This window comes from Primulina huaijiensis, chromosome 7 (assembly GCF_012295235.1).
Source record: "Primulina huaijiensis isolate GDHJ02 chromosome 7, ASM1229523v2, whole genome shotgun sequence".
NCBI lineage: Eukaryota > Viridiplantae > Streptophyta > Magnoliopsida > Lamiales > Gesneriaceae > Primulina > Primulina huaijiensis.
The window spans coordinates 690892-701561 of NC_133312.1; the positions used below are offsets into that span (position 1 = coordinate 690892).

General features: G+C 32.5%; 2 protein-coding genes across 3 annotated transcripts; one reads left to right on the top strand and one right to left on the bottom strand.

Moving 5' to 3' along the window:
• Positions 1-2918: 2918 nt before the first annotated feature.
• On the top strand, positions 2919-6121 carry LOC140981047 (D-glycerate 3-kinase, chloroplastic-like). The gene is made up of 12 exons (XM_073447268.1): positions 2919-3074; positions 3688-4019; positions 4207-4286; positions 4366-4417; positions 4496-4537; positions 4621-4699; positions 4791-4822; positions 4908-4976; positions 5203-5277; positions 5381-5497; positions 5593-5643; positions 5778-6121. Exons 1-12 carry the CDS (start codon positions 3047-3049, stop codon positions 5919-5921), a joined length of 1101 nt encoding a protein of 366 aa, XP_073303369.1. The 5' UTR covers positions 2919-3046; the 3' UTR covers positions 5922-6121.
• LOC140981048 (auxin-responsive protein IAA1-like) lies at positions 5859-8509 on the bottom strand. 2 transcript variants are annotated; one of them, XM_073447269.1, is made up of 5 exons: positions 8027-8509; positions 7217-7395; positions 6828-6939; positions 6670-6731; positions 5859-6465 (listed from the first exon to the last, which is right to left on the bottom strand). In XM_073447269.1, the coding sequence occupies exons 1-5, from the start codon at positions 8248-8250 to the stop codon at positions 6428-6430; spliced, it is 615 nt and encodes a 204-aa protein (XP_073303370.1). In that variant the 5' UTR covers positions 8251-8509; the 3' UTR covers positions 5859-6427. The 2 variants fall into 2 exon arrangements, with proteins under 2 accessions (XP_073303370.1, XP_073303371.1); XM_073447270.1 differs by lacking the exon at positions 5859-6465 and having other exon boundaries at positions 6664-6731; positions 6812-6939.
• Between the last annotated feature and the right edge of the window lie 2161 nt (positions 8510-10670).

Here is a 10670-nt window from a genome sequence, read left to right on the forward strand (position 1 = left end):
TATATATAATGTTTTCAATTCAATTTTTCTGTAATTACATATTTGGCTTTGGATGGTTTTAAATCACAAATCACTCAATTAGAAGTAGAATAGATCCAGAAAATCTAGCCGAGTTCATTCAATGGAAAAAAAAATTCAAATTATGTATCTCTACAATATTATCTACTGAAAAAGTCTAATTTGACAAGAATGACTAATTAAATATTAAAAATTGGTTCTACGTGGTGATAAAAACATGTTATAGAAAGTCAAGAGCAAATACGTGTCGGAGGCGAGAATGCAGCTCCCACACGCATTGAATTTCGGCACAGTCATCTGGATTTAATCAAGCCAATATTTTATATTGGTACACGCATTTTAGTAGGAATAACAAATTTATTCATCAAAACTCACGGTGATATAATTTTATGAGTCAGTAATCAAACTTATGGTTATAAGAGTCGCTGGTACTATTTATATAAGTTTTCAACTCGATTCAATTTATTAAAAAATATTATATTTTATGTTAAAAATTTTATGTTTCATTTTAAATATCGATCGAATTAACTCATTTCACGAAAATATATATGTGATATTGTCTCATGAAAAAATTTAATTAATACATGAGTAAAAACATCTATAAAAGTTTTAGAAACATATCGTATTNCACGAATTTAATTTGGCTTTAAAAAAAAGAAAAAAAACAAGCGGTGGTAAAGTCAAATAAAATGGTTTATGAGAAAGACATGTGGTGTTTACATTAGACACCAAAATAGCGTCCATTTTGATAGAATCAATCCCTTCCTTAAAAAGTCGGAGGATTGAGTTAACATAAGTACACCCACGACATGAAAATTCAACATTTTTATTGAAATTAAATAAGGTGAGTGGACATAAATTTTTCTTTTCTCCCTTGAATCCGAAAAATAAAACAGATCAAATCTTATACGAGCTTTATCTATTGATCTTTTACTATGCTTTTATTATTTGTGAAACGAGTCAATCATGTTCATATTTATCATAAAAAAAATAATATTTTTAAATTTTTGTTTTTGGAGGAAAAAGACAAAAAGTCGAAGCCCATGTTTGAAAGCGGGTCATACATGAACCGACAAGGCTGAAATCGGGTCAAATATAAACACTTGTTCTTCTTTCCTTGGAAATTCTCTGGACACCTCTACGTACGGTGTACGTGCATAACAAAATATTATTAGCCGTTGCGACGATTATGGAAAGGTATTTACTTTGTGTATTTTGAAGTTATCCATTTTCAAACAATCGTAAACGTCAATGCACATTAGACGCACGGTGTAACCATTATCCGATTATTATTTTTTTAATTAGAAATTAAAAGGTATTTACTTGTGTAATTGTACATTTATTTACTATCTATATACTATATCGAGTGCCTTTGGTTGTAACTAGAAAATAGATTTAATGTTCATGAAAGGTATCCAATATAATGAAATAAGTAATCAAACAGAACTTCAATTTTATATATCAATATTTTTTCGGACGAGTCTTTCAAATATAGTTTGTCTGACTAGCATGATCGGCTATTGTATTAGGTTAAGAGTTTACATAGAACACACTAAAAAATAACGGCGGCGTGTTACATCATCATTAAAAAAAAAAATTTAATTGAGTATTTATAATTATTCTGATTTTTGGATTTCTGCTTTACTTTTATTTAAAAATAAAACAAAAACAATTTTTTTACATTTATCCAAACTCAAAAAGCTTTTTTTTAATAAAAATATTTTTAAAAACTGAATTTATTTAAATATTTTTAAATTTATGATTTTTGCATCCAAAATCGCTCATTATTAAGCTAATTTGATGTTAGATTAAGTTTTTTAATATTATTTTTTAATAAAAATATCATAAAAATCTATTTTAATAAATTCATATATAATCCACAAATAACGTATCCCAATATTTTTTTATTTTTATCTATAATTTTAAATTTTAAATGGACACATCGTGACATAAAAATTATTTGCACCAAAAAATTAATATAAATCCACACGTCACTTGCGTAGAACACTAGTGCACATAAATCATGACACGTTGTAACAAAAGATTTGGATCATAAACTTAACCATGTGAAAATAAAATGTAGGAAATATGCGTGACACAATATTATAGATTTATATCAATGAGACGAGTTAATTTGATTTATATTCATAATAAAAAATAATATTTTTTTTATGAATCACATCGGATTTAAGTTATGTTTAATAAAATTGATACGTGACACGTTAAAACGAGATTTCGTCAGAAAAGTGATAAGCGATCCACAAAAAATAGATGAATTAAATTTCTTTCAAAAATTCGATTAGATTTGTTTACCATTTAAGAGATTCTGATTTAATTGTTTCGGACATAATAAATCCAAAGAGATCAGACAATTCATATGATTTTAATCACGGGAGTTTCTAAATTGGTATAATTTGTTCTATATATAATCCATCCTAGCGATTCTTGCACGTGATTTGTGTATGTATCTATAATTTTATTTTTATATAAAATATATTATGTTTCATAAAAAAAATTTATTTATGTTTTTTCTCGTAATAAACCAATATGTATCACATATTTTAAAATATTTAATACTAAAAATTAATATGATATGTTATTTATGAGAAAATTGTAAGAAAAAAAATAAAAATAATGAATAAAATAGTTATTTATAAGGATATTTTAATAAGAACTATAAAGTGTTTATTATGTTGTATTATTTTCTTCCATAATAATAATATATTATTAATTAAAGCCAAATTTCTAAATTAATTAACTTTAGTATTTTGGATAAGTTTATTTTAAAAATTTTATTTTGTCACGTAACTCCATATTTCTCGTTCCAACGTACCTTCCGCGCCGACAATAGTAGGTCCGCTGACGTCATCACCCGACTCTCGTGTGTTATATAAATGGCGATACACGGCTTTGGAATCATAACACACACTAATCTGTATCTATTTATCTGTCTATACATACAAATTATCGCCATTTTCCTAGCCAGCTTCGGTTTTTGTTAACAAATACCGATTTGATAACGTCTCAGATGATGACCTACTCCAAAAAATCATCAGGTAAGAATGTAAGATCGATACCGTGTTTAGTTTTTTGTTTTTTTTTTCCGGGTTTTCGTTTCGTTTCCATTGAATTTGATGCGTGCGCCAGATCACTGGGAATTACTGAATGTCTTCAAATTTTATAGATATGGTTTTTTTTTTATTATTATTTGTTTTAATGAATTGTTTCTTCTCGTTTTCACCAACGTAATATAGCTGAAGATGGCCTTTTTTCCTACGTTACAAGTATCAGATTAGATTTAACAATTAAGTGTTGGTGTATTTTGAATGTTAATATTTTTTTTGGTGAGTAATAACTCTGGTTGATGGAAAACATTAGCAGATGGAAGAACTGTGTATAGATAGATATTGGTTCTAGATAAGTCACTACATGGAGTTAGAAATCCATCAAAGTGAACTTTAATGAAGAAATTGAAATCCTAAAATGGTAAATATTTTTGTGGCTTCTATTGAAATTATGTACGTAATTTCAATGAAATGAACTTTATAGTGACGGTTCATATCAATCTTCTTGCCCATTTCTTTGTATTTATATGGATCAATACCTTTTTCTCAGAATCTAATGGAGTCTAGTGCCTTGCTCTCCTTTTCATTTTCTATTATTGTTCAGGCAGTTTAAGATTGCAACAGCCTTTGCGGGATGCCTTTCCTTTAGCACAAGCTGAAGTTTCCCATGTGAAGGAACTTCTTGAATTCATTTGCTCGGGTCCCATTTTAAAAGAAATAGGCCTAGCACCAAAGAAGGTGGCTGAATCCATAGACAAGTGGACACTTTATGGATCTCAGCTGTGTAGATTTTTTAAGATAAATGAACTGTATCTTACCAAGCCTCAGAAAATTCGGATCTATCATTACTATGTACCAGTCTTCTTGTGGTGCGAACAAGAAGTTTCTCGTCACCGTTCCATGTTCAAAGAAGATGATGAAATCCCCCCTTTAGTGGTACATTTAATTTTGTCTTATGTCTACGTTTCTACAAGGGTTGGAGCCATATTTTTTGTTTGGTTCAATGCAATATATCTAGAAGTACAAAACTAAACAAGGGGAAAAGCGGGCAAAAGTTGCATCTCTAGATAAACTGCTATTGGTTTTACTTATATATTTATGTCACTCTGGAATCTGGACGCAGATTGGTTTCAATGCACCACAGGGGTGTGGGAAAACTACGCTAGTGGAGGCGCTGGATTATCTTTTCCGAATTACTGGAAGGTAGGATGCTAATATTTATTGACAAATAACTCATAGAAGCCCACAAGTCAATACTAAAAAGCAAAAACTTTAATATCAGGAAATCTGCCACCATATCCATAGATGACTTTTACCTGGCTGCAGAGGAGCAGGTATGGTTTTACCCCTTGAAGCCTTATGTTGCATCAAGTGATTTTTCTTTCTGAACGAGTTCCATTACATCGTTGCAGGTCAAGCTAAGGGAAAGCAATCCTGATAATGCACTTCTTGAGGTAGTTTAAACCGTCCTTTCCGAAAATCACAGTTTTTCCATTGTAAATTTTGGAAGAAGTTATTATTTTCAATTTTTTTATAGTTACGTGGAAATGCTGGAAGCCACGACCTTTCCTTATCCGTTGAGACGCTCAAAGCAATAGGCAGTTTGACTAAAGAAGGTTAGTTGTTGCATGCCTATTTCTTTTATATCTGTTGTGTTGATCTTTTACTTTCATGATGTAACATAAAATTAATGCTGTACATTTTTAGGGAAAAAAATCAAGCTTCCTCGGTATAACAAGGTTAGCAAAACACATGACAAAACCTTTTGATCTTGATGTATGGATGGATGGTCAAAAGTTTAAAAAGTTCCTATGTTTCTTGCAGTCTGCATATAATGGTCGAGGTGACAGAGCTGATCCTTCCACATGGCCAGAGGTGGAGGGGCCTCTAACGGTATGTGGTCATGATAGGCAGTTTGTAATGGAATTGTATTTACATCGTTTGAATGTCATACATTGAAATAAATTTCAACGCAAAAAAATTACAGCTACCCAAGATTGCATCGAATTTGAAAAATTACAAGTCAGATTTCTAAAATGTGTTGTTTGCCACAAGGCTCGAAGTAAAACTGATTTCGGTGCATTGCCATGATCACTGTATTACCCTTTTTGGCCAACAGGTCGTTTTGTTTGAGGGATGGATGCTTGGTTTTAAACCCCTTCCTGCCGAAATCGTGAAAGCAGTCGATCCCCAGGTTCGAGATCTAAAGTTCCCATTAATATAGAATCTCTTTTGCAAATTTAAGATGTTATTCGTCAAACCAATTACTTGAACTTGCTCCTGAAATTAAATTTCAGCTGGAGACAGTTAATAAAAATTTAAAAGATTATCATGATGCATGGGACAAGTTCATAGACTCCTGGATAGTAATCAAGATTCAGGACCCTGGTTGCGTATATAACTGGCGATTGCAGGTTAGTCTGGCACTGTATCCTCGTTTTCAAGGTTTAAGAAAATTTTCTTGCTCGCAATACTTAAAACGAATCATATATTTTGGTGGCATACACAGGCTGAGATAGCCATGAGGGATGATGGGAAACCTGGGATGTCTGATGAGGAGGTACGACAAGTTTATCTGTGCCTTAAATCTTAAGGATATTTTTAACCTCTAAAGAATAAACAGAAACAACAAACCCGTATATCAAATTTTCGTAAGGAAAGAAATAAATTTTCTTCCCCGTGTTGTAATTACAGGTTCGGGATTTTGTTTCAAGATATTTGCCTGCATACAAAGCTTACCTTCCCACCCTTTACTCCGATGGACCGAATGGAGCCAATCCAGAGCATTTACTGGTCGTTGAAATCGACGTGGGCAGGAATCCCATTCTTACTCGTTGACATCAGCACTACTCAGGCTTACAAATGGCCCATTTCTTAATTTTTTTTATGCATATACCAGTTAAATGTAGTGATTGTTATAGCGTAAATTGTCAATCTTGTCAAAGATCTGACGATTAAATTAAATAATATATGTTGTCCGGATTTCTTATCATTTTATCCTTATGGTGAAATGGAATGAAGCCAAATCTTTACATTGATGATAGAATTTTTCTTTTAGATCTTATTTTTTAAAGAGTTTGACGGTAAGATTTAGATTGAACATCATCATACAGAAAATGAAATAAAAGTACCTTCAGGAAAAAATGTTACTTTTCATGTGTAAAGGTATAAACTAAATTTTCAAAATGATAAAGAGCAAAAATATTGATCACTAAATGACATTAAATACTTATTGTATATATTTATAGATGAGTAAAATCCTGGGCCTATTACAGGCATAACTCCTCAAATCAGCAAAGAAAGGCCTTTCTGTACATGTAAAGAACAGCTAGGGTGACTTCATCTCAACTTGTGCACGAGACCTCTGAAGAAGTTTTGGAGTCTGTGACCAAAACATAAACATACGATGAGATTCGAAAACTCAGATAAATATTGCAACTTCGTGCAGATCTTAAAACAAAGATGGTTTTTTTAGAATAATTATACACAAGGAGATATACACAAATATGATTCTTAAACAATAATTCTTTAATTTTGAGAATATTATACACGAGTAGATATACACGATGCAAAATGTATCACATACCTAATCCAGCAGTCTCTGAGCTTTTCACTAACCTCAGCTTCTTACATGATTCAACAAACATTCTATCAAAATCCCACAAAAATATAACATTTAGATTAATAATCTTAATTACCAAAAATAAACAAGATCTCAAAAAAGAAACAATTTTGGGGACTTACTTCCAAGGAACATCTCCAATCAACATCCAATCTCCGTCTCTATCCTCATAAGTAGGCACAAATTCAATCCCATGTTCAGTATCCATAATCCTCCTCTCATTCAAAACAGTGCCTAATCAAGAGTAAGGAAAATAGGCCTCCAAAACTCAGTGTCAAAACTCATAACTAAGAATTAGATTAACACAATCAAAAGCAGGTCCAGGTCGGCCAGAGAAACAATTGGCTCCTCAAGAATTCAACGTATTCTAAAAATAAATTTTGCAATTCTTCTCACAGAATACGGTTAGCCAACCATTCCATTTATGAAATTTGGAATCCGTCAATCCCGAATTGCCAATTTTTCGTCTGTGTTTCAAAGTCTGAGTGCTAAACATGAATATTAGTCTTACTTGTTAAGCATGTAAACATGTCTTCCAATGCAGCCAATAGCTCCTGATAGCTACCATAAACTTCAAGATCAACTTTTCTTAAATAAGGTGCCCCATCTACAGCCACTTTCACATACTTGCGATTTTTCATCATGCTCCTTCTATATGATCTCAGCGGTGGCCATCCCACAACTTGAGATCTAAAATTATACCAAAGAAAGGCAATCAGTAGGTGTTTCATCTGATGTATAATTATTTCTTCCACATTTTCAACTCAAATCATTAAGCCAACTCTAAAATACACTCGATCCGAGGATGTTATTTAATAAAATAACAAAGCTTAATCTCATGACGCTACTCATGTTCATCACTTGCAAATAAACGTATGGTGGCTAGTTCAATTCTTCCTCAAACAATCAACAATTACCAGTTTTCCTATTGAAACATTAACTTTATGATTTAGCCATCTTGAATGATAAAAAAACATTCTTACATAATCCTGACCTCTGATTTTTCACTTTTTCCAAAGAAAGATACCGTGATTCATACAGAAAAAACATCAATGTCTAATCTTTCATATGTTTATCCGAATCCATTTCAGCACGCACTTGGCTATGTGTCGTGGTTGGGCTCTCCACTGTCCACCCAGTTACTTCACATTTAACTCCAACCATCAATAACTTTCATATTATCCAACAAGACCAACACTCTTAGTAAAATTTTCACATTTTTAGCAATATAAGAGACAAGGTGGTCCAGATATGCTATAAAGTTGATGATTAGCCAGGAATTAATCCTAGAAATCAATTTCCTATCAAGTCACAAACTTACTTAGCCGGAGGATGTTTTGGTGTGACAACACCCTCGTCTTCAAAATTGGAACCAACATTCAAATCCACCGTCTCGGAAAACCAGCGCTTTTCGCCTGGCTTTGGCTCCTGCACCGGTCTAGCTCCGGGCAAGCCCAGGGTGAGTTCCGTCTTCAATCCGCCAGCATATTCGGTTCCCGGCGAGCCTGCTGCTATTTCCAGCGACATTTTCCCGTTTTTTCTCATGAAAATGGATGGGGCTTTAGTGATTGATTTGAACTAGAGGTGGTCAAGCGACATTTTATACCAGCAGGGAGGAGAAGTGAAAGGACCATTTATATTCGGACACGTGTACTCCAAACAGCTGCTTCGATTCGTCCATGTCGATTTGTCTGATGGGAAAGCGTGTGTGATTTCGAGGGTGTCTGAAGGAAGAAGACACACAGGAGATATTCCCCAAGAAAGTACGGGCAACAATGTCGGATGTACAACTCCTAAAGCACTGAAACACACACATCCATTTGAAGGAAGCTGTTGCTTTGTCGGGTTATTGTAATAACTATGCTCTCTCAGGGCTATACCACACGTGCTTTTAAAGTCTTATCAAACGTCATCCCAAGATTAAACATCCTTAAAAAAAATTAGTAACTCGTGATCTTTATCTTTTAATATGTTTCAGTAATATTTTTATATTATCGGGATAAATATTTACAATGATATCAAGATATGTGATGATATCGGATGAATCAGGTTTGAGATATGTGTGTAATCCACCGGATGATGAGGATAATTTTGTGTTTAAAGAAATTTGATTAAGTATAATGACTTCAGCTAAAACCTGCAAACAAGGAGAAGAACTCGTGAATGAGCGGCGTGACCACTCCGATACTTAAGTCAACAGGTTTAAGACGAAGAACACAAGCGATATATGTGAGTGCTCCAGAATTCAAAATTCCAGAATCTATAAATGAAAGTAATACATGCTATTTATAAGAAGAAAATTCATCATTAACTTGTTTTAAGTACCCAACTACTAAGTATGGCAAGTTGGCTGTCATATTTTTGCTTCTAATAACTTCTATTTTTGCTTCTAATAACTTCTAAAACACGCCAAATCCATGCTATTCTGACAGATTAGATAGCCTATACCAATATACTCGAGTGTGACACATTTCTCGAGGTAGTCCGGGTAGAAAGTTCTCGGGAACTTGCATGAGAGCCCGAGCTCTTGATTGCCCCGGAAGAGAATGTCCCGGGCATCTCCATGTCCGGTTGTTGAGGAAAGCACTATGCATAATGACTCTGATTTGGGTTATCCATTGTATACTAGATGACCCGGGCTCTTATGGGAGTATCAATATGTATGTGAGATCGAGATAAGCTGAAGTTATAAAACTCACCATTTAAAATAAGATGGATTGAATTAACATATCACCAAGTTAAATTTTAAATATAAATGATGGCACATATAAACTTGTATTATCGTATAAAATGTTATTCATTTAATTGATTTGGATATTTTACTTTCTAAGACTCGTTTGAAGAAAATATAATTTGGGAAATATTAAATTTTCTAATATAATTTTGGGAAATATAAGACAAACATTTTAACATTCATAAGCTGATTAAATGACTTAGCTCACGTAATTCAATGAATGCGTTCACAAAACATTATTATTGTACAAAAAATATAGAAAATTTACTAAAATGTAATTATCGTGTTTCGTGGGTGTCTGGTCGTGTTGGGATAATGTGGTCCTAGGGAAAAAAATTTCTACGTGTATTTTAATGTCTGGATTGACTAAGAATTTTTTCCTTTGCGAATTTAATTATTAATGTCTGGAATTTCATATAATGGTAATGAAATTTTCAAGTTTTCCGACGATAAACACACACACTAATAAACTACTAAGTATTTTTCACAATGACATTCATAAAGAATGTATATAATTGATTGTGATTATTGTACGACTGATATATATAACTCGTCAAGTTTGTGGCGATTATTAATTAATTATATTAAAATATTTTAACTTGAGTACATTTTACCTTAGTCTATTAAAATATTTTTTATTAAGGTCTTTTTTTTGGGAGCCATTGATTAGATTAAAATAGCTTCGTATGTTCCCTTGGGCGTGGACAAGTTAAATAACTAGTGTTGATTTTATCGCAATTTTTTTTTAAAATTATAAAAGTAATCTTTTCAAAGACAGCATGCCTAAGCATCATGCTAATCTATGTTTAAAAATATATAAATGAATAGGTGACTTAATTTTTCAGAACTTTAGCAACTGGTCATCCATGACTCTTTCGAGTCTCACATATTTACAGCCAATCAAGATGAAATGGCCTGGATTTTGTCGATAAGGAAACACATCTATAGTAAATCATCTCATATTTTCGGAGAAATGAAAACAATCTTCATAAAATGGTTTGGGGTTTTAATCTTTAAAGGGCTTCTCAAAAATACTAATGAAAAAAAGATTTAGACTTTCGAAAGACTAAAATTTTCTTGGTGCCTACAAGTTAATTTCAGTTTAAAAACAAACATTTTACGAAAGTTGATCTTGTTTGATTGGTCATCCAACTCCAAACTAAGTTGGTTCATTGGAAGTCAGGCCTTCATACGTCACATTCGAGGCAAAATTCCGATAGAACAGTGAAAA